Consider the following 24,776-nt stretch of genomic DNA (forward strand, 5'->3'; position numbering starts at 1 on the left):
GTGTGTGGCTGGGTTTTCTCTCCTAGAATCAAGGTAAAGATCACTGGATGTGGCTGATAAGAGATAGGGCCTGTATTAATCCATTCTCATGCTGCTGATAAAGATGAACCTGAGACTGGGTAATTTACCAAGGAGAAAGAGGTTGAATGGACTCACAGTTTCATGTGTCTGGGGAGGCCTCACAATCATGGCAGAAGGCGAAAGGCACGCCTTACACGGCAACAGCCAAAGGGGATGAAAGTCAAGTGAAAGGAGTTTCCTTTTAAAAGACCATCAGATTTCATGAAACTTATTCTCTACCACGAGTACAGTATGGGGGAAACCACTGCCATGATTCACTTAACCCCATCGGGGCCAGACTAGGACCATTCAAAATCCTGCCCAAGGGTCTGTGTGGAATGGACGGCAGGAGAACCAGCAGCAGAGGGAGAGCTGCAGCTGGAAGAATATGTATTGCTTGCATCACAGTTCAGGCAAATGCTCCCATGATGAGGCCTTTGAAGAATTCTCCATGTGAATCAGCTCAAACATCTCCAAGTGTCACCTCAGAATTTAGCAGGGGAGTCCGACAACAGTGCAACATAGATCACTCTGGGGATATAAAGAGCTAGGGGACATCAGATTAAGTCTGCTTGCAGGTCAATTAAAAGTGAGGGCTAACAATAGAAATTGGCTTTCAGTGAAAGGTGGGCATTAGCTACACCGAGAAGCATTTGACTTCATGGATGCCACAAGAAGTTGAGGGGTGGTCTGCATTTACCTGTGATTCCTAGATTGGATAAACATCAGAATCATCTGGAAGCTCCAAACCTACAGAGATTGGGACTTAGTAGAAATCAGAAGCTCAATTACACAGTGCCTCAACCCCCGCAAGTTCCCATGAAATTCTGATGCAGTAAGTTTCAGCATTTAGTAACCACGGGGTGGTGTCAGCAAAAAAGATCTGACTTACATTTATGAGGGCCTGGTTGCCTATGTTGTAGCTGTTAAGCGTTTTACTCAAAACAGTATGCAAAAAAAGCCTACCAAAAATACAACCACCATCTCTTCTTAAATGAATTATTTTTTATTGCTATTTTATAAAGCTTAATATTTTCCTAAAAATATTAGAAAAGAATCAGAACAAAAAAATCAGTTTACATGTAGTACAGTTACAAGTAAATAGCTATACATAACATAGCCATTAGGAAAAAGAGCAGAGCTAAATAATAAGAAAACAAAAGCAGTAAGCAGCAATAAAATTAATACCTACATACAACTAGCAGTGCAATAAGATAAGCAGAAAGCAGCTTTACGTTAAAAGAAAGTTATTTAAATACAGAAATAGCACCTTACAAAAAGGAATTGAGAAATGTAAACTTGGTAGGTAGATTCAAGTATAAAAGTTATACCCCCGACTCTTGTACCAGAATGAAAGGGTTTTACAAACCCTGGTCAGTGTAGGGCACACACAGCCTCTGTGACAACTCAAAAAAGCTGCATTCTCTTAGTAGGACCACCACCAATTATTTTTTTCTTTTACTAAGTTATACAATAATAGACTCAAGATTGCCATTGCTTCTTCACTACCCAAAATATCCAACTCTAGCGCAGCAGCTTCAATTCCACCAGTTGTTCTGTAAGATTCATTTTCCTGACAAACAACCACTGCATTATTATTTTTACATATAAAGCCACATTAAGTGGATACTGAATACAGAAGCAATTGTGCTTGGTTTTCTATTCCTAAGTATGGTCACCAAGTCATAATATCCTCACCAATGGGACTGCTTCTTAACACCCCTCAAGAAATATGAATTCTGAGGTTAAGATGGTTATATCATGATCAGAATAAAAAAAAAATAGCAAAAATGTTAAAACAAGTATACAGCATTCAGGAACAGTGAGGGGAAAAGTAATTTGTGTTTCCATCTAAATGCAGACCTCTCCATGAAATATTTTGTGGAAGTTCTTGAGCATGGGAGAGTTAAAATGCATACACCCTGCACAGATTGAAACCTGAAAAAGGTATATTTTTATTTGTTTTGATAGAGAACCCATCAGTTTTAGTTCAGGATCATCAGTACCATGCAATTGTTGATGTGGTTAAAAACCACATTTTTAACCTAACTCTACAGAAGACTGTAAAAAAGGAAAAAAAAAATCTTGTAAACTTTAAAAGTTTAGTGTTGATAAAAATTTTTATATAAGTAGCAAATTTATTTAATGTAGCTACCTACCTCAAGTTTAAAAAAATCTTGTGGGGGTAATAAGGCTAATATTATCCTGTAGTTAATATAAAGCTACTTTATTCAGACTCCCAGAGTCTCTTAAATTAATATTTTTATTCTTTCATATAACATTTTATTGGGTCAAAAAATAAAAATAAAATAAAACCCTACACCAGGATTCTACATCTAAGATAGAAGTTTTAAGAGAGGAAGAAGGAAGGAAGAAAAGAAGCAGGAAGGAGGGAAGGAAGAGGGAATGAAGGAAAGTAGGAGGGAAAGAATGGCTCCCTTGTTCTCTGAAGAGACAAGAGAGAGGTAAATATCAGCAAGTCTAGGAATACAAAGAACTAGTATAGTTTGGCTACTTAATGCACCCCTAAAGTAATGTGGGTTAAAAAAGGGAAATTGCATAACAGTTTCCAAAATTGTATTCATGCTAGAACAACCAACCCCTGTGCTCACCATACTTATTTTTCAGAGGTACCATCTAACTATGGTTTGAATACCCTTGGTTATGAAACATATGTCCATTTTCCCTCTTACTCTTCCGCACATGAAGTAGAAGAAAAACAAAAGAATCATCTCTTGCCCTATATCAATTTTCACATAATTACTCTTCAGAATTCAGCAAAAAGGTCTCATCCAGGTTCCAATTTCCCATGTAATCACTTTCTACCATCCTGATTTTTACAAACAGCAATTGTTAGAAGACATCCATATCTGATAGCTCTACAGCTAAACATTTAAATAAAAAACGCAGGGCATGTAGTGAAGGAAACTGGGCACAGTAGGATTTTTAGAAACGAACAGTACTATCTCCCTGTTCACACAGTTATTTGAGAAGCAGCAGTTAGGCTGCTAGAGTTCTAGAGTTCATCTTTGTTCTCATGCCCACAGTCAGGGTTAGCACAGTTCATTTACAGCAAGGTGTGTCGTTCACAGTTATTTTGGTCTTGACATGTGTCATGTAGATACATTTATCCACATTATTACTAAGTTGTAGAATAAGTGCAGGGCAAATTATAGAATAAAAGTACAAACATTCAAGTCGTCATACCCTGAAAAAAAATGTGTTAAAGACTGTAGTTGTAAACTTTTTGCACTAAATCCCATTTCAGGAACAAAATAAATAATACCATAGGATTCACAACTGAAGGTGGCTTCCTGATAAAGCCTAAGGAAGCAGTAGCCTTTTTAAACTGCAGAAAGGAAGCTTTTCTCACCACAGATTTACTCAGGGTAAGTGGAAATACATGTTAAGAATGCTTACCCTAGTTAAGTGCTAGACAGCGCCCCTCTTTAGAAAAACCACAAGGCTCCGGTAGCCTATTCGGATCTACTTCCAGCAATAAGACGATTCTTGAATCAAAACCATTAAAGTCAGTCGGCGCTTTCACTGTGACACCATGCAGAGAGTCGGAACTCTAACTGGTATTAAATGCACAATTAATTACTTTCAGGAAATCAGATGATTGATGATGGTGGGAAGTTAACAGAAGTGTGGATGCAAGAGAGAGGAAGGACCCGTGCTCAGGACAGGACGGTTTGCATTGCGTCTAGGACATCCGGGACTCTCAGGGCGTTTGATCCCTCCCCCACCTGGCAAAGCAGCAGGTCAGTCAGCCCCGCCGCTGGGGATTTCCAGTCTCCTCTGGGCCGAGCTGGTGTTTCGTGACTGGTTCCTTTCTCTTCTCTTCAGGACAGGGTCTCCAAGGCTGCCAGGTGTCTTGAAAAATGTCTCACGATGTGTGCGTTCGATGCTCTTGGGGGTCACTGGAACTGGTGACTAAAAAAAGAAAAAAGTAAAAGCAGAAGTGAAGTTACATTGTTTCTGATCCCTGAGTAGAAAGGCAGCCCTTTCTTGACCTGTGTGTTAGGATCCCAAGGCAGGTGTTCCTCCTTCTTTGCTTTCCTATCATACTTATGCCGTTTGTCTCCCCTGCTTACCACAACCGAAAATTAAATTCACATTTGTTGTTTTGGGTGCAGAAAGGCAGCCTACTAAAGAGGTTACAAGTGTGGCTTCTAGAGCCAGGGACTGGGCTCTACGACCGTTGACAAGGCAATCTGTCCCTCAGTTTCTTCCTCCATCCAGCGGGGATGGTAAAAGTACTGACTTCACAAGGTTGTAGGAATTAAATAAGATAATAATTGTAAAGCACTTTAGAGCATGTGAGGCCAACATGGTTTGTGTATTGGCTCTTTCTCTTTACTTGCTAATATTTATCCCCTAATGTTAAATGTTAAATATTTATTCCCTTAATGTGCCCTAAAATGGCAGGGACCATTACCCTGTTCACGGCTCTATCTTCATTGCCTAGATCGGTGCCTGGCACATGGTGATACAAAATTCTATGTTATGCTATAATCATCTTGTTTTAAAACTAACATGTTCATTTCAATGTCTTGCAAACCTTTGAGGCTCTGAATAACTTGTCTAAAATATTTTTTGGCTAAACATAATTCTTTGTCTGGGAGAGTAAGTAATCACTGTGAACAACCTAATGTATAATAGGAATTCAACAAATATTTGATTGAACCACAAATGGAGGTTGGGGGACAAATACAGACTCATTAACTTATATCGATAATATATCTTTTTGTATATTTTTATGTCTTCTGAGTATGTATAGATGTATATATATACAGACATTATACACACACAACAGTCTCTAAACATCACATCTTAAGAAATGACTGACAGGCTAAGCATCTCTGAGTTACTATCAAGATTTCTGTTTCTTTTGATTGTTTTTATAGCTGTATAATTAAAATTTAGGGTGGCTTATTGACCTAGTGAAATAAAAGCTTGAAGATCATCAAAATAATGAAACTATTTAGCATTCCTCAAAAATCCCCCTGAACTATGCCTAAAACAGGTCCCTCTAATTAAAAGAAACAGAATGACACCTAAAAACAAACATTTTTGTCTTTAAAGCACAGGATTTCTCACCTCATGTCTCAGTGCTTTATAAAAGGAGCAGATAACTCTAGGTCTACAATGGAAGCCAGGTGGAGCCTGACCTAGTACCTCTGTCCGGCAGTCATGTGGCTAAAATGAAAGCTAGTTAAACACAGGCATATCCCTTCCCAGAATGACAGTGTCTTCAGGAAACTTCAGGCCTCACCTGATGTAATTTTACTACTGAGACTGGATGTCCCATGTAAACGGGGGACTCAGGTTGGACGACACTGTGTGACCTTGACATCACTGGACTCAGGTTTAGTGAGGGCTGACCCTGAAGCTGAGGGTCTGCAGAAGGGAGTGTGGACGACTTTGGATTAACCACAGCTGTGGGGCCGACGAGAAGCTGGGCTATTGATCCAAGGCCAGGCAGGCTGAAATTCACAGGTCCTGTGTTTGGGAGAGCACCAAGAGTAGAAGAAACTGGGCCCGGCATTGCAGGAGAATAGAGAACAGGAAAAGGGCCCAGAGATGGAGATGGTAAGACCATGCAAGGGACACTGAAAGACGGCAGCTGACCTGAGGACGGGCCCACAGTAGGGGGGGTGTGACTGCCAGATAAAAGTACATTGAAACCATTTAATCCTGAAAGAAAAGCAGAACAGGTGAAAATCAATATATGTCATCATGAGGATACCATTCAAGCTCACATTTGTCATGGCCCTTTCAAACGGGAGTCCACAATAAATCAAAGAATGATGAGGCCTTCCCCCAGCTGACCAGGCCAAACAGCCCACACCCTGCTCCTTCACAGCTGTGGCCAAGATTGTAATCCCACATTTATCTGATGCCTGTGAAGTTTTTAACATGAGTTCCACTGAACCCAAACTGAGAAGGCAAAAAGCTTGGATGGGAAAGATTACATCTTTATTTTTATTTATTTACTTATTATTATTTTTTGTTTTGTTTTGAGACACAGTTTTGCTCTGTTACCCAGGCTGGAGTGCAGTGGTGTAATCATGGCTTACTACAGCCTCAACCTCCTGGGCTCAAGCAGTCATCCCATTTCAGCCTGCAGAGTAGCTGGGACCACAAGCACACTACCACACCCGCTAATTTTTTTTTTATTTTTTGTAGAGACAGGGTCTTCCTATGTTGCCTGGCTGGTCTCAAATTCCTGGGCTCCAGTGATCTTCCCACCTCAGCCTCCCAAAGTGCTGAGATTACAGGCATGAGTCACTGTGCCTGGCCAAAATATCTCCATAAGTTCCTAACTGAAAATTTTTATTTCCCTCAATTATCACAGGCAACAAATCAACAATTTTAACAGTCCCTTGACTTTGTCACTAGGAAATAGTACAGACATGTGAATATTACATTAAAGCTATTACAGATTTCTTAATATACTGTCAAGCTCATCACAACTTGGAAATTTTGACAGTATTGGGCTTGCTGCCAGGTCTTTTTATTACTATCAGTAATTTTAAAAATGGTTTTTCTAGTTGCATTCAATATAATTGGCTTCCTTTGTAATCCCATGTATTTAATTCTATGTATCTATAAACATTCTGAGGAGGAATCCATGGCCTTCACCAGAGTGCCAAAAGATCCATGGCACAGAAAAAGTTAAAAATCCCTGTGCTGGGCTGTAATTTTCATTCAGCAGGGGCTGAATCTATTTTTGTTCACCCGTGTATCCCCAATATTCAGTGCTTAGAGAAAGCACTAAAAGATACTTACTAAAGGAATAAAGAGTTTTTTTCTAGATAAGTGAATAATCATAAATACTAACCTAACCTGTTCTAGCAGGTTAGGCTTAAGCCAACAAGGAATTGAGGAAAATCAATTTAGGTATCTTTGCATCAAGAGTAGCTTTATGTACAAAGTACATATTTTTAAAATCTGGTGTCTACTGTATTTCGGCTTTAATTCAAAATAGTAACAGCATTTATTGAGTCTTACTAAGTGCCAGGTGCTATTATTCTAAGTGCTTTAGATGTATTATCTTATTACATTTAATTCAATTTTCACAGCATCTATACGAAGCAGGTGCTATTATTACTGCTGTTTAACCAATGAGGATGAAGAATACTTAAATTCACGCAATAAGTGGTTTTAAATGTCAAGCCCTCTTACTCCAGACCTGGCACTTGGTCATGATGCTATATACTCAGTACCTCTAGATGTTCAAGACCTCAAAACACTAGCTGCACACAATGGCCAACAGGTTCATACTGTTATACTAAACCAATGCTAGATTCAGCTGAATTACCGTGCTTTTCCACCAAATAATGTTTAATGTATTTTTTTAATCATCTGCCTCAATTATTTTCCCATTACTCCTGAAGTTGGTGAAAGTAGAATCAGCTTCTCCATTTATAGATGGAGAAAACAAAAGGGCTAAGAGTAAAATGACTTAGGCACATCAATAAGCCACTTTGGTCAGGTGACACAGACAAAAATTTAAAAATCCAATTCATGATCTTACTGCCACAAGGGACTCTAAGACATGATGATATCCCTTACCTGCGGGAGACTGCACACAAAGATACTGTAGCAAAGAAGGCTCTTTGGTGCTTTCATTTTCTTTTGAAGGCTTTTCAACATCTGTATTTCTTGAAGGATTTCCCCACTCAGAAGAAACAGAACAGTTTGCTGTTGCCTTTCCTGAAATCTCTTCTGCAGCAGGGAGATGGCCATTCACATGACTGTCTTTGAGGGGTATAGATGCCCTGTTACCCATAGTCTTGGGAGAGGCAAGGTCTGTGGAATCTGAGGGTTTCTAAACACAACCAAACCAGGAAGCAAGAAAGTAAGTCAAAATTCCAGTAGTAAATCTCTTTTTTTTTTTTTTTTGAGATGGAGTCTCGCTCTGTTGCCCAAGCTGGAATGCAGTGGCACGATCCCAGCTCACTGCAACCTCCGCCTCCCGGGTTCAAGTGATTCTCCTGCCTCAGCCTCCCAAGTAGCTAGGATTACAGGGGTGTCCCCCATGCCTGGCTACTTTTTGTATTTTTAGTAGAGATAGGGTTTCACCATGTTGGCTAGGCTGGTCTCGAACTCCTGAACTCAGGTGATCCGCCCGCCTCAGCCTCCGAAAGTACTAGGATTAGTAAATCTTTTTTTTTTTGAGACAGAGTCTCACTCTGTCGCCAGAGTGCAGAGGCGCCATCTCGGCTCACTGCAAGCTCCGCCTCCCGAGTTCACACCATTCTCCTGTCTCAGCCTCCTGAGTAGCTGGGATCACAGGTGCCTGCCACCACGCTCGGCTAATTTTTTTTTTTTATTTTTTATTTTTAGTAGAGACAGGGTTTCACTGTGTTAGCCAGGATGGTCTTGATCTCCTGACCTCGTGATCCACCTGCCTCGGACTCCCAAAGTGTTGGGATTACAGGCGTGAGCCACCGCGCCTGGCTGGGATTAGTAAATCTTAATAACAGCTCTCTTAATATTGCTAACACATAAAGGTAGCATACAGCTGCGTGCTACGCTGATTTGTGTATATCAGTGGTTTCCATTGTATTTGTAGGAATCGTCTGAAAATGTCATGTCATGTGCATTGATAGTATTGTGATTTCAAAGTAGAGAAATGATAGAGATTTTAGCAATGGAAAACTAGCCATCGTGGTTAGACTGTGAGATATATTTCTGAGCTAGTAGCACACATAAAGGGTGTTGATACTAGTCTTTTGGGGTCTCATAAGAACTGTGGGCTGGCCCAAGATGTCTTGATTACCTAAGACATATGCCAGTCTTTCACTTCTGATCTGCAACCCCAGGCTATCTACAAAATGAGAAAGATTCATTCTGGCAAGAGAAAAAAATAGAGAAAGGTTCTTAATTAGTGTAATGATTTCCAGGAAGTGTGCCCAGCCTACCCACTGCAAACCACTGTAATGACAGTGCTCCTGCTTTCTGAGAGTTTTACTGGTCATATCTCATTAACCTCTGAACGGCTAGTAAGCAGGAGATGTGGACAGCTCATATTTTTGTTCTTTTCATTTTGAAGTTAGAGAAACAGGATCACTGAGCAGTGAAGAGCTGACCAAGCGTAAGATCTGATAGCCAGACAGCACCCACATTCCTCCCTCTGGAACTCAGCTGCATCCTGGATTAAGATGTTTATTTCAGTGATCCTAATTTGTTTTAAAAAAAGGATGTAAAAAGCTGGAAGGAAATATATAAACATGTTAACAGTGATGCCTCTATGTGGTGGGATTCTGGGTAACTTTTCTTCTTTATACTTTTTAGCATTTTATAGAAAGTGTGAGTTTTATAAAAATCACCTTTCTTATGCACTATTTTAAGGCAAGATTTTTGGCAGAGCCACTTCAGTGCTTAATGAATTACACAAGTGACTTGAAATAGCCCCATATTCCAGACTCCATCGCTTATTAATATCAGTGTATCTTCATTAGGAAGAAGCTCAGGGCTAACAGGATGTCACCAGACACATCCACCTGCACTCCCTTACCTTGGGCATGACAAGCGACAGTGGGCCGTCTTCATATTCCCTGCTTTGCCTTTTCGTGGCTGGCTCATCCTCCTCCTGAGGTTTCCTTTCCTCACAGAGGCGCTTCTGAGCTGAGGGTGCGGATGACAGCTCTGCTGTGGCTGGGGCTTCTGAGTTTCTGTCATCCCTCTCTGACCCTGACCCTGACGCTGGTCCCTCCTGCAGACTTCCATACAGCATGAACAGTGAGGCAGAGGGCACGTACACTAGAGGCTGGCCAGCAAGGAGTGCCGGCTTCAGGCTCTCCACAGCAGAGGCTGCAGAAGCAAGTGAGACGTCCACTTGTCCATTCAGACCGTTCTGCACAGAGAATGCCTGCAGGTCCGTCTGAGCAACAGAAAATACCGGGTGGGCTAAAGGATTAACACAATATTCTGGGTCAACAGAGAGGACAGGGAAAGGAGCAACAGGGTCCAAGCCGCTTGATGGAGGCACCACTCTCTTACTGGCAAAGGCTTTTCCCCTGTAATAAAAAGAAACGTAATGAAGTTAGCACATTCTATCAACTCCTGACCCTTTACTTTCCCAAAGAGAGCCATGCCAAATCAGGAATGAGATAATACTCCTCAGGCGGATACGAAAGCACACTCGCTGAGCACGTGTTAGCTCGTCCCAGAGGCAGACACTCAGGTATGGCCTGGATAAATGGTTAGGATGGGGTGGGAGAGCCGATGTGGGAAGAGCCATTGGAATCTCATGTGAGAGTGAACATTTCTTCCTCCTTCATCTCTTCCACATCTGATCGTTATCAATTACCAAGCACTTACACCCTTGCCAGGCATGTACATACTATTATAATTAGCATAATATAACAATTTTATGCAATTATTATAATAATAGCTACTCTTTGGGTGCGGTGGCTCACGCCTGTAATCTCAGCACTTTGGGAGGCAGAGGCGGACGGATCACGAGGTCAGGAGATCGAGACCACAGTGAAACCCCGTCTCTAATAAAAATACAAAAAGTAGCTGGGTGCAGTGGTGGGTGCCTGTGGTCCTAGCTACTCGGGAGGCTGAGCAGGAGAATGGCGTGAACCCGGGAGGCAGAGCTTGCAGTGAGCCGAGATCACGCCACTGTACTCCAGCCTGGGCGACAGAGTGAGACTCTGTCTCAAAAAAAAAAAACAAAAAAAAAAACGCTACTCTCATTTCCCCCAGTTTACTAGTGAGGAAGACTGAAGTGCAGCGGTTGATCACCCTGCCCTGGGTGAGCCAGTTCTGAAGTGGGAAGCTGGGCCCATGCCCACATCTGTTTGATGGCAAAACCCATGTTCTCAGTGACTGTGAGAGATCCTGGGAGAGTAACAGAGACTGGACTTTGATTTAAAAAAAGATTAATCTCATTTGTCTCATTTCACAAATCCAGTATGAAAGAAATGAAGTGGGCAGTGAGGAAACAAACTTATCTTCTCAATTATTATTTTCTGCCATTCTTGTCCCATTCTGCTCTGTGTTGTTAACAACACTTTAGGCAGCACACAGTCAAAATTAAGTCCCATAAATGTACAAGTTTACAGGCCAGCACAGTGGCTCATGCCTCCTGTGGGGTGCCTAGGAGGATTGCTCGAGCCCAGGAGTTTGAGGCTGCAGTGAGCTACGATCATGCCACTGCATTCCAGCCTGGGTGACCCTGTCTCTAAAATAAGAAAATGAAATAAATAAGATATAAACAATGTTGGGGCCTTTCGTTTGGAAAAACTTCCAAATATTTAAAACCATGTTTATGTTCTTACTATTTTTAGGAATAGAGAAGAACGATCCTTTAAGAAATAGTAAACAGAGGGTCAGGTGTGATGGCTCATGCCTGTAATCCCAGCACTTGGGGAGGCTGAGGCAGGTGGATAACCTGAAGTCAGGAGTTCAAGACCAGCCTGGCTAACATGGCGAAACCCCGTCTCTACTAAAAATACAAAAATGAGCTGGGCGTGGTGGCGCGTGCCTGTAATCCCAGCTACTCTGGAGGCTGAGGCACAAGAATCACTTGAACCCGGGAGGCGGAGCAGTGAGTCGAGATCATGCCACTGCACCCCAGCCTGGGCAACAGAGTGAGACTCTGTCTCTAAAAAGAAAAAGCAAAAAGTAGGAAAAAAAAAAAAAAAAGAAAAAAACACACACTCACCCACAACAACAACAACAAAACAGTAAACAGAGGACTAGGATTTCTTTCTGTCTTTCTGATAGAATCACGACGACCTGTTTTGCCCACCATCTCACTGCCCACTGTGCTGCTGAGAATAAAATGGAGCACCCTGGGCCACAGAGATGAATCCTCTCTCCAATCAGCTGCCTCTGGTTGAGTAATGGGTATTGCTCAGCTCTGTGAAACTGAACATGCCCACCCTGGGTATATCACCCACCATCCCTCCACCCAGCCATCCACCTTCAACTTCTCCATCTCCACCAATGATATCACCATCACCTGACATGCAGACATTCTTTCTAACGCCTGTCTCCTTTAGCGAGCCTTGCCAACTCACTGTCTCACACTGCTTTCCCTTTCTTTCCACCTCCGGTGAGCACAGCTCAGCTCTGCCCCACAGCAGACCAGAATGACTGCAAATGCTCCGTTCTGTGGCCTGCCTTTCTCCACTCCTAATCCCACCTGCGAAAAGTAGCCAGGATGATCTTCATCAGTGAACCTATAGTAGCCCTTTATGGTTTCCCTGATGAATCCAAACTCTTCTCTGGCTTTCAAACTTGATCTAGTTTTTGCCAACTTTTTGCCAACTTGATCTGCTTGCCTCCAACACCGAACCTCTTCTGCTAAATGGTTTTTCCTTTTCCTGTCCTATTTGGACAAACCATGACAGCAAAACGAGTCAGGCTTTGGTGTCTTCTACTCCCTGGCCCTGCCTTGTAATCTGCGTCTTCCCATATCTGTCATTAAACGCTTTTATGTTTTTCAGAAGCTAGCTGTCATTAAACACTTTTCTAATTACTCTGTTTAGCGTTTCTTCTGCTTTCTCTGGTGATACATGATTTCTTTCAAAATTGGGCCCCAAATTTAAGTCAGACAGCCTGGGTATATGAATCCCAGCTTTGTCACCTATTAGCAATGTTACTTTGGGCAAGTTACAGAACCTTTTTGCACTTCAGTTTCCGCTCTGTAAAATGAGGGTAATAGCTCTCTGTAAAACCTCAAAGGATTGCTCTTATGATCAGATGAGTCAATATACACTAAGGCTCCTGGAACGGTACCTGGTAGGTAGTGGCAAAACCAACTATGATAATGATGAAGTGATTCATGGAACTCTGATACATCATTTCTCAGGGTCCTGTTAATTATGAATTGTCTCTTTCAGTGTTGGTCTTTTTATCTGTTTCCTAGAAGCCATCATAGCTTACAGTATCCATTTTTCATACTTTGGTGTCTCTGATGCTAGTTCCTGCACAGTGTAGGGCACAAAGGGAAAACTTACCAATTCCTAATGAATAAACGGCTGACCTAAATTTTTTCTTTTGATAGTTGGCATTGCAATTTAGTCAAAGTTAACACTAGGAGATAGAAAAGAATACACTCTGAGCTTTTATAGACTACTTACTGTGAATTGTCTTCTATTTTCTGTCTGTAGACAGCTGCCAGGCTTCCAATTTCTAAAGAGTAGCCACCTGATCCTGAAAAGGAAGATGAAGGCTTAACAAATATAGCAAGAGACTTATACATACCAACTATATACTGAGAATTATATAGCTGAGAATTCATTATTCTCAGCTCAGAGATTACTCAAAACTGTTATGGTTTTGCTTCAAAGAGAAATTTTCAGAAGCTAACAGTTCATGGTGAATTCAGGTCTCATCAAGAATTCAAAATAAGCATGGGCAACCCAGGGAGACCCCATCTCTACAAAAAAATAAAAAATTAGCCAGGCATGGTAATGCATGCCTGTGGGCCCAGCTACTTGGGAGGCTGAGGTGGGAGGACTGTTTTGAGTCTGAGAGGTCAAGGCTGCAGTGAGCTGTGATCATGCCACTGTACTCCAGCCTGGGTGACAGGGTGACCTTTCTCTCAAAAAGAAAAAAAAAAAAGTATTCAAAACAAGCATTGCTTGGTAAGTCTAACGAGTTTCTGAGATACATCAAACAGGCCAACTGTGCCAAACCAATTGGTCTACAAGGTGACTAGGATCAATTTTAGGCAAGGGGTCATGTTCATAGACTGTGATATCAGCATCTCCTTTGCCTCCAATAATTGCTTCACTTTAGCTAAGTAAAAAGTAGACCACTGGAAAAAACAGGCAGGGCTGAGAGAGTCAGTTTGTTCAGAAACGCCAGCACATGGGTGCTGCACTGGCATGGGCTACAGCTACATGGCAACTGATGGACTCCATCGATTATGCAAGGGCAGATACCTTGTTCTTCTCTGTATGGGCTGCTGGGTTCTGAGTTCACCTTCCTCTGGATCCTCTCAGAAGCCTGAACTGTGTTAAAAGAACCATGGCGAGCCAGCTTCTGTTTTGCACAGACTTGAATCTGGCCATATGTTTCTCTTTTCAATTCTGGTAAGACAGATGCAGAAACATCCACCAGTTCTTCATCTACATAAATGAGAGAATTGGTAGTGTTGTTATACAGCTGTAATTCAGGATAATTTTTGTCTATTTAAGAGATGGCTTTGAACCTATAATTGTAATGGAGCTACTACCCTATAAATCAAAAACTAAGACAATCAAAGGAATTTTATGAGCCTTGTCCTCAAACCCCAATTTCTTTCAATGTACTTTTTTTTTTAAGTTAGTGGATGACTATAAAATGAGATTGAATCCATGTATATTCTAAAATTATCTGAACTGCAACAGAAGTAGAGCAAGATGTTCTTCAACCCGAATTAGAATGAGCCTCACATTTTAGATGCTCTATTTGGGCAGAGAGTATCAAAGGAAAGCCCGACAATGCTCATCCCAAAATGAATATTTTGAGATTCACTTTCAAGATTAACTGAGATCAGCTTCCTATGCCATAGATCTACAGCAATGAATAAGAGAATCTCTATTTTCTGTTATGCTTTATTATTTCTTTCTTATGCAGTAGGAGGCTCAGTTACTACGTGACCAAAGGAATAAGGTCAGCAGAAACTTCGTGGTTGAAATGCTGCAGAACAGTGAGATTACAGAAGGTTAGGTCCTGGAGACACTGTTTGTGTTTAACGGAGTGTATGTGGGGTTAAGATAGAAATTTCTATATAGACTCAGGCAGCTATCCATGTTGTACAGATAGTCATCTCTACGTTATTCATTTGTGCTAATTTTTTTCTAAGCTCAAAGCTTGCACATTTTAGTTAGAGAATTGATTTAATAAACTGAAAGGCTCAGCTAGACTTACATTTTCTAAAACATGCATTTCACATTAATTAAACTTTGAAATGAAAATAACAACAAAAAGTAATCCTTACAGTTTTCTTTTTCTTAGAACAAAAGCCCAATTAGAAAAATAAGAAATTACAAAATCAAAAAGAAAACAGGTCAAGTCAGTAATAGGGGCCACATTTGCCTCCTTCCTGTAACAAAATATTGGACATAATGCATAAAACTGCGGCTTTCAACACATTTGGGCATCAGGACATGTAGGACAGTGATCTCTATGAGACAGGAACCAAATACGGTGAGTTCTATGATGATTTTAGCTTACTGCCTGGAGAATGTTTCTAGGTTGGGATGTAAGGAGAGGGACCTAGACAGAGACTGGAGGTCCCCCTAAGTTGAGGATAGAGCTGGGAGTCCTGGAAAGTCAAGGCAGCTAGGGTTTGCAGGGCAGAATGCTGGAGAGGAGAGCTATACAGAAAGAGAATGCTGGGGATGTCCAAACTCAACTTTCAGTGGAGTACTGATGCATGTGAGAAAGATACCCAAGGCTGGGGAAAGAACCATTCGAAAGTACTAGAGGGAACAATGTCTGCAGCTCAGAGAGGACTGGGAAAAGTGCCTGTTGCCAATAGCTACAGTAGAAAAACCTCCTAATTCAGGAGGCATTGGTTAGAGTACTAAAAAAGGTGTTGCCCTAATAAGGCGGAAAACTTACTAAAGACTAGAAGCTCTTAGAGTTTTACTGAGCCGAACTTAAAAGCAACACCCAAAAGGATCACTGTTTCCATGTAACTTCACCACATCCCAGAACAAAGCTAAGAACATTTTTAGGAATACAGAAATGTCTAGCACCTAATAATGTATAATTATCAGTGTCTGGCACACAACTGAAAATATGACCCACAATGAGGAGAAAAGTCAATTGAAATGGACCCAGAAGTAAAGCAGATGATAGGAAGTAGACCAGCATACTAAAACATATATTAGTATTGCATACCATAAATTCAAGCCACTAGAGGAAAGACTGGATATGTTGTCTTAGAGACATCAAAAATGTAAAAGCTCAAATCAAACTTCTAGAGATAAAAAAATACAATGGTGGGGATGAAAAATACAGTGTATACAATTAATGGCAGATTAGAAAGTGTAGAAATAGAGAAGTTAAAGACATAGCAATAGAAACTGTACAAAAATGAAACACTAGAAAAAAGACAGAAATGAACAAAGAATCAGCAAACCGTGGGACAACTTTAGGTAACCAAAAGCAAGCATAAGTGGAATCTGTAAAAACAGCAGATGAGGGGACAGGAAAAATATTTGATTAAGTAATAGCTGAAAATTAGCCAAATTTGATGAAAACTTTAAACCCAAAGATCCAAGAAACTCAACAAATCTAAGTACAAGAAACATGAAGAAAAGGACACCAAGTCATACATCATCAAATCGCTTAAAACCAGTCATAGACAGAAACTTGAAAGCAACCAGGGAAAAATGACACATTAACATATAAAGAACAGGATGATGGTTGATTTCTTGCCAGCAACTATGCAGGCTAGAAAACAGTGGAGCAACTTCTTTAAAGAACTAAAGGGCTGAGTGTGTGGGCTCACACCTGTAATCCTAGCACTTTGGGTGGCTGAGGTGGGATGATTGCTTGAGCCCAGGAGTTTGAGGTTGCAGTGAGCCATGATCGTGCCATCACGCCACTGCACTCCAGTTTGGGTGACAGAGTGAGACCTTGTCTCTAAAAAAAATAAAATAAAAAAAGAAGGAACTAAAGGAAAAAAAAACTTCAACCTCAAATTCTTTTATTTATTTGATACAGGGGCCTTACTGTATTGTCTAGGCTGGACTTGAACTCCTGGGCTCAAACAATCCTCCCACCTCCTTCCTCCTGAGTAGTGGGGACTACAGGCATGAGCAATGGTGCCTGGCGTCAACCTAGAATTTTTTACCCAGCAAAAACGTTTTTCAAAAGCAAGGGCACAATAAAGACGTTCTCAGACATACAATAGCTAGAAGAATTCATCATTGGCAGACTTGCACTAAAAGAAATGTTAAAGTTCATCAAGCAGGAAAAAAAATGATATTAGATGGAAACCTACATTTACAAAAAAATGACAAGCACTGGAAATGGTAACAACATGGGTTAGGGTTAGGAAATTTTCTTATTAAAATTTCTTTAAAAGGTAATTAACTGTGGACCAGTCGTGGTAGTTCACACCCCTAATCCCAACACTTTGGGAGGCTGAGGTGGGTGGATCACTTGAGCTCAGGAGTTCGAGACCAGCCTGGGCAACATAGTGAAACCCTGTCTCTACCAAAAAAAACAAACAAAAAATCCCCAGTAACACACTATGGGATTTATAACATATATAGCAGTAAAATGTTTGACAGCAATAGCACAAAGGCCAGGCAGGGAGGAATGAAAGCAAGTTATTGTAAGATTCTTGTACAATACATGTAGTGTACTATCACTTGAAAGTAGACTGTGACAAATTAAAAATGTACACTATAAACCTTAAGGCAACCATTAACACAACAAAGAATTATAGCCAAGAAATCAACAAAGGAGATAAAATGGAAGCATAAAAAATACTTAATAAATCCAAAAGAAAGAAAAAGAAGAAAAAGAAACAATAAGCAAATAGGACAAATAGCAAGATGACAGATTAAAATTCAAGATCAAGAATCACATTAAGTGTAAATGGCCTAAATAACACAATTGAAAAGCATAAATTGTCAGATTAGATTAAAAAGAATTCAACTATGTATACTGCCCACCAGACACATTAAATAGAGACAGAAATTATTTAAATAAAAGGATAATATATATTATGCTAACTAATAAAAAGAAAGCTGAAGTGACTATATCACTATGAGACAAAGTAGATTTCAGAGCAAAGAATTATCTCCGGGAATAGAGGGTAATTTTATAATGATAACAGGGTCAGTTCATCAAGAAGACATAGTGATCCTAAATATTTATGCAGACAGAGTTCATGAAAAAGCCTCAAAATCCATTCCACAAAACTTTAAAGAACTGCAAGAGGAAACAGACAATTCTGCAACTATAATCAAAGATTTCAATATCCATCTATCAATAATGGCTAGAAAAAGTAAACATAAAATCAGTAAGAATATAAAAGAACTGGACATTTATAGAACATTCTGCCAAACAACAACAGAATATATACTCTGTATATTTACCAAGATGGACTGTGTCTGTACCACAAAACAAGTCTCAATAAATTTAAAAGATTCAAGTTATACAAAGTATATTCTCTGGTTACATGAAATGAAATTAGAAATCCGTAAGAGAAAGACGTTTGGAAAATCCCAGAATATTTAGAAACTATATGACACGTGTCTGAATAATTTGTGGGCCAAAGAAGACATCAAAAGGGAAAACAGAAAGTATTTTGAATTGGAAGACAATGAAAACACACATATCGACATGTTAGATACAGCTAAAGCAGTACTGAGAGGAAAATTTATAGTACTAAATGCTTATTGGAAGAGAAGAAAGGTCTCAAATTAATTATTTCAGCTTCTACCTTAATAAACTACAATAAGAATAAATTGAACTCAAAGGAGCTATAAAGAGATAATCTGAATAGCTCTATAGCTATTCAAAAAATGTAATCTGTAGTTAAAAACCTTCTCACATAGAAAGTTTTTAACTACAGATAAAAACCAGACCCAAATGGCTTCACTGAAAAATTCTTTATTTATCAATTCTTCACTGATAAATTCTTCCAAACATTTAAGGAAAAAATAATAACAATTCTACACAAACTCTTCCAGAAAACTGAAGAGGAGTGACTGGATATCAATATGTAACCTCTCATCCTCTCAGAAAAGTACCCCATTGATCCATAACTCACACCACATGTGTGATCTCGTGTTAGGCAAAGATTTCTTACCTAAAACTGAAAACATGACCCACTAAAGAAAAACATTAATAAAAATTAATATATTAGTGGAATTCCTGAAGATTAAGATCTTCTGACTTTCAAAAGACACTGGTAAGAAATGAAAAGACAAAGCCACAGATGGAGGGGAAATATTTGGAAATCATATACCTGATAAAAGACTTGTATGCAGAATATATATACAACTCTCACAATTCAGTAATAAGAAAGCAGACAACCCAATAGCAACAAATGGGCAAAAGATCTGAGCACACCCTTCACTAAGGAAGATAAACAGATGGCAAAACAGATGTTTAACATCATTAATCACTAGAGAAATGCAAATTAAAACCAAAATGAGATACCACTACACACCTATCAGGATGGCTAAAATTAAAAAGACTGACCATATCAAGTTTTGGCAAGATATGGTTGAACTAGAACTCTCATATACTGTTGGTAGTAAAATGTTACAACTGCTTTGGAAAACAGTTTGGAAGTTACTCAAAAATTTCAAACATCCACTTACCATACGTTGCAGCCTTTCCATTCCTAGGTATTTACGCAAGAGAAATGAAAACATATGCCCATACAAAGACATGTACATAAATAATCACAGGAGCTTTATATATAATAGCCTCTTCAGCAATAAAAATAAATTACTGATACATGCTACAATATGTATAAATCTCAAAATAATTCTGCTGAGTGAAAGCAGCCTGATCAAAAGAGTATAGTTATAGTTGATTCTCATTATTCACAGTAGTTATGTTCTATAAAGTCACTGCAAACACCGAATTAGCAAATACTGACCCATTGCTTCTAGGGGACATAAAGGGTTAGGTTCCTGTGAGCCTCTGGTTACATTTTCATTAGCTGATCAATATATGACCTTGTTTATGTGTGTTTCTTTTTAAAGAAATCTGTTTAATATTTGTTGATTTATTAACATTGAACTTGGCCAATAGTACTATACTCATACCTGATCAAAGCGCATCTAACACATGTATATTCTCCGTAAGGCACAATGCAGCTTTCTTGTGTTAAGAAACACTAGACAGCAATACTTGGGAGCCAAAAAGCACAAAAATGTGAAAAAGTGGCACTAAAAAGACTGCAAACAGAATGCTGGCTTATGGTATGAGAGCTGGAACAAGAAGGCAGAGTACTGCCTGATTCATCTGGGAACATGTGCATTGGGAGACCCAAATTCTTTACCAAGCTGTGCATGACCACAACTGACTGTGGAAACACCCTGAGTACTGACTTTGGAGTTACAAGTTAATTTTAGTAAGTAGACAGATTCGCGAATATGAAAACTGTGAATAATGAAGATTGGCTATACATGATTCACTTACAACAAAATTATAGAAAATACAAACAAATCCAAAGTGACAGAAAGCAGGTCAGTGGTTACCTGGGGATGGGAGTGGGGACCAGGAGGGAGGAATTACAAAGGGGGCAGGAGGAGGCTTTTGAAGGTAATGGATATGTTCATTATCTTGATGATTTCACAGGTACATACATATGAAAAACTTATCAAATTGTAACTTTAACTTCCTGCCATTTATTACATATCAATGATATCTCGATAAAGCTGTTAAAAAGAAAACACCATTCATAATACACTGTGCCATGCTGGTAGGAAAGAGGAGGAAGACATTTATAAAATTTGTGAGAAATGGCTAGCCAAGGGATGAAGGAGAATGGCTCAAGGAATCAAAGGAAACTTGATGTGTTCAGTAATGAAACTAGGGAATATAGAAAGAGCAGGTTTCTGGAGGGCAGAGGAAATACGTTCAATTTGATTTTCCTGACCTGCCTCCAAAGTCTTTCTCTCATGTCAAATCAGAGAGTTCTCCCCGTTCTGTCCCGTGGTGCAAATACATGAACTTCTCGACTTCTCAACAGCTGCTCATCTTCCAGCTATTTTACTTTCTTTTTCTTTCTTTTTTTTTTTTTTTTGAGATGGGGTTTCGCTCTTGTTGCCCAGGCTGGAGTGCAATGGCGCGATCTCAGCTCACTGCAACCTCCGCCTCCCGGGTTCAAGCAATTCTCCTGTCTCAGCCTCCTAAGTAGCTGGGATTACAGGTGCATGCCACCATGCCTGGCTAATTTTTGTATTTTTACTAGGGACGGGGTTTCATCATATTGGTCAGGCTCATCTCGAACTCCTGACCTCAGGTGATCCACCCGCCTTGGCCTCCTGAAGTGCTGGGATTACAGGTGTGAGCCACTGTGCCCAGCCCAGCTATCTAATTTTCCTCAATGGTACGACCACCTTTGAGTCCTTCCTCTCTTTTAATCATTGTCCAAAGACTCTTGGTTAATTCTGTCTATCACATCTAGTCCAAATTTCTTGCCTTAATTTTTGAGGCCTTCCAAAAATGCAGTCCCCAGTGATCACACTGTAACACTGTATCTCATTATTTTTTATCCCATGTTCTCTTCATCCTTCCAAAACCTAACAGTCCATCAGAACTTAATCTGTATCCTCTCTGAATGCCTATAGAGCCAGTACCACCCCATCTAGAGTGTAATTGCTCTCCTAACTTTCAAATGTGTGCTAACTATATGCCTAATTACAGAAGCTCATTAACCAAGTAAAGTGAGTAAGGCACTGTTCTGGATACTATGGGGTAATCAAGGATGAATAAAGATGATGTCTGGTCTCAAATGTGTAGGGCAGGGACGACACCATCCTATCAACCTCATCCAGCACAAACCGCACAATACTCAATTGCAGTCATTCAGATGAGACACTCTGCTCTGGGCTATCAGGGAAAACTTCATAGAGGAGTTGACATTTGAGCCAGATCTTGAAGGTTGAGAATATTTTCATGTTAAAAAGAAGAGGGCTTCACAGGTGAAAAGAACGGGAGAAACCAGAGGCAGAAAGGAGAAAATGGCAAAGTTGTATGCTTCATGCAGGTAGGGACTGTGTCACCCACATCTTCAATCTCTCAGGGCCCTTAGTATAGTCACCGGCACACAGTCCACACTCAGTGTGTATGCACTGGGTTGAATTTGTTATACTTGATTTTAAGTGGTTTCATCTAGATCCTAAGTGAATAATGTGCTACAAGTGAGGTGGCGAGCTATATAGTTATAAGCCTGGGTTAAGTGGCTCACATTTATACCACTAACACCAAAATTGGAAGGGTAATTTAAAAATGACTTTAATGGCTTCTTCCCAGGCAGTACAGCTGTATGTAAAATAGCTGGTGCAGTTGGATCTAGTCCCTGATTGCTCATATATTACCCATGAAATAAGTAGAAGATAATATCCTCTTTGACTCCTGTTTTGTAAAATTATATTTATAACCTTTTAAATTAAAAAAGTCCATTACATTCATACTATATTTAGATGCAATCTTACCACCTATTAGTTTTGTGATAGTAATTGATGTGATTTTTACTCATAATTTTTACATTATGTAGAATTTCAAAGAGAAACCACATTTTATTCTGCTAATGTAGCAACAACTGAAGTTCAAAAGAGGTGTCATTTTAAATTCTCAGTCCCAAACTTTCAGGAAAAAGCTTCAGAACAAAATTTAAACAGTTAAAGAGCTGTAAATTAGTAGTTAGAGAAACTCCCATGTTATAAACGCCCAGTATTTCTTTTCCTACCATGTGTGGGCAAACCAGCACGCACAATTTGTAGGCTAATGTTAACCGTTCCAAGAGTGGAGTCACTAATCTGATTTGTATGTGACATGGGAAAAGATCAGTCTCACTGTGTAGTAGATGTGAGACCTGAAAAAGGAACTGAGAATTGGAAATAAAACATCCTGCTAGCAAAACCACGCCACCTTACCATTTGAGCTGAAGTCCACAGGCCCGATCCACTTGAAGGCTGGTTTACGGCCTCGCTCTTCTGTTACGTGCACTTTCTTTATCAGAGCCAAGCTGGTCAGAACATTGGCTATGTCATAGAGGCGTCGTACCTTTGCTTGAAGATATAAAACACGATTATGATCATGCTGCCTGTGACACCATAACAGTTTAGTTTATGTGACAGGTAACTTTTCTCGGCTGCCATATAAACCTCAGGTGGAAAGCAGCAAGCTGGGATGAGGAGACCAGTGGCTCTGTCATAAAATCACCCAGGATTTATGTACCTGCAGTATCTGAAGGCTAAGGGAAGGTCAGTGTGTCCTTACATTTCCACAACTTCACACCTCTTACAAGAGGCACCTGGCGACACACAGGGAGCACTGTGATTGCAAAAACAGCAAGGGAGGGAATGGGCTGTAATTAAAGGCTTAGTAAATGTAATTCTGACATGGCACGTCAAAAGCATGCCCTGAGTTTCTCCCAGCAGGAGACTGTGGTGCCAGCTCCACCAGGCAGCTGATCTGTGAAAATGACAAAGATTCCCCAGAGCTTCCTGCCAGGTTGCACTCCCGGGCACACAGGATGCTCAAGGTCAACAGTACAACTGTGCTAAAGACAGGCAGCTCCTCACCTGAAATCGTAGCATTCCAGCCACCCGGTGAGAAGCGGTTGGATGGGCCTCACCTGAATCTTAAGTGGCTTTGGGAGAAACACTTAAATATGTACAAAGTAGAGGAAATACTCAGAAGGGGTGGTAGCACATGAAACAGGCAGGATAATGACCACAGAGTATTTTCTATTCAAGAAATGGATTTACAGGTAGGAAACCCACTTGACGTCGGTGTTAAGATCAAGCAAAGAAGTTTGAATTATCATCTAGAAATGGTAAGCATTCATCCCAGATGCAGCTTTCTTCTTCCCAATCCTGATTTTATCTAGCCATTTCACCCACAGGGTGACTGTAATTTCAGCTGGAAACAAAAAATAGCTAGAGAGTGTTGCAGCTCATGGTTTCCCGGGGCTTACAGGCTACCAGCAGCCCAGGGCATTTGGCTCAGTATCCAAGCTGGACAGAAAAGGAGGATGCACTGGGTGTGATGCTTGGAAACTCTCTCCCTGTCCATGTCCCACCACCCTTACCCTGGGCATTCTTCTGGTTCTTACCTGTAGACAATTTTCATCTCCACCCTTCAGAAGAGTATGCAGGGGGTGGGGAAAAAAGGGGAAAGAAAACTCAGACATTCTGTCTTGGATGCAGCATTACTAAAGAGAAATGCAAAATAATTCACACCCTCCCTAACCGGAGTTCTCAGGATAGTGTTCTGTTTTTTCACTCTACTGAAACCATCAAGAAAAAGGCACTGACAGGACTTTAAGCTGAAATCTAGTAGATGACTAACTTACCTCTCACAGCACCAAAAACCTTGATGAATGCAGGAAAGGAGTACGTATGTCAAAAACAATATATATATTTTTAATCTTGGAAGGAGAAAATATCAACACATGAAATCCCACCCTTTTTGTACTAGTAAGTTGATGTAGGTGAAGATTCTTACTTTTAAATTTACTATGGTCCGGGGCATCTTGGCTTTCTTCTATCAGTATTTTGGCAGCCACATCCAGAGTGACAATCTTGGTTTTGGAAACGAGGAACAGCATGACAAACTTCTGGCTCATAATTCTCAGAGACTTGTCTTTTCTACTGTTTGCAGATGCTACACAAGGAATGAAACAAAAGCATCAAAGCACATGATTTTCTACAAGAAAGACTATACTTGCAGCTTCCCAAAATGATCTAGCCCTATCAGCAGATGGAAAGATCACCTTTGTCACAAGCAGAAGCTTACTGGACACACATTGCAGAAGTCAGCTCAGGAAGAAATGAGGCCGATTTTCTTGTGGCTCGTAAAATTACTCTACAGTAGGCATAAACTCTGAGATGCATATTTTAAACCACTCAATGCTTTATACTTATACTTCCTACAATAGAATCCATACGGTAGTTTTACCGAGGCAACTTCTTGGAAAGATTAACGTAGAATGATAAAAAGATAGGGTAGGAATATAGAATTGTTTTCAGAACATCAAGTCTCCT

The 24,776-nt window shown here is 40.2% G+C and overlaps 1 protein-coding gene across 4 annotated transcripts in view; it reads right to left on the bottom strand.

The window, feature by feature from the left end:
* Window positions 1-1,046: 1,046 nt before the first annotated feature.
* E2F7 (E2F transcription factor 7) overlaps window positions 1,047-24,776 on the bottom strand; it is a 44,581-nt gene continuing 20,851 nt past the window's right edge. For 3 of the 4 annotated variants that reach the window (XM_037996773.2, XM_008004091.3, XM_073020966.1), the window contains 8 exons: window positions 24,238-24,396; window positions 22,662-22,796; window positions 13,977-14,162; window positions 13,170-13,242; window positions 9,590-10,091; window positions 7,642-7,897; window positions 5,339-5,760; window positions 1,047-3,996 (listed from right to left, as the gene is read on the bottom strand). In XM_037996773.2, the coding sequence (XP_037852701.1) occupies window positions 3,826-3,996; window positions 5,339-5,760; window positions 7,642-7,897; window positions 9,590-10,091; window positions 13,170-13,242; window positions 13,977-14,162; window positions 22,662-22,796; window positions 24,238-24,396 (1,904 nt within the window). In that variant the 3' untranslated portion in view covers window positions 1,047-3,825. The remainder of the gene's footprint in view (window positions 3,997-5,338; window positions 5,761-7,641; window positions 7,898-9,589; window positions 10,092-13,169; window positions 13,243-13,976; window positions 14,163-22,661; window positions 22,797-24,237; window positions 24,397-24,776) is intronic. The other variant, XM_008004092.3, reaches the window with a different exon arrangement.

Source organism: Chlorocebus sabaeus, chromosome 11 (assembly GCF_047675955.1).
Source record: "Chlorocebus sabaeus isolate Y175 chromosome 11, mChlSab1.0.hap1, whole genome shotgun sequence".
Taxonomy (NCBI): domain Eukaryota; kingdom Metazoa; phylum Chordata; class Mammalia; order Primates; family Cercopithecidae; genus Chlorocebus; species Chlorocebus sabaeus.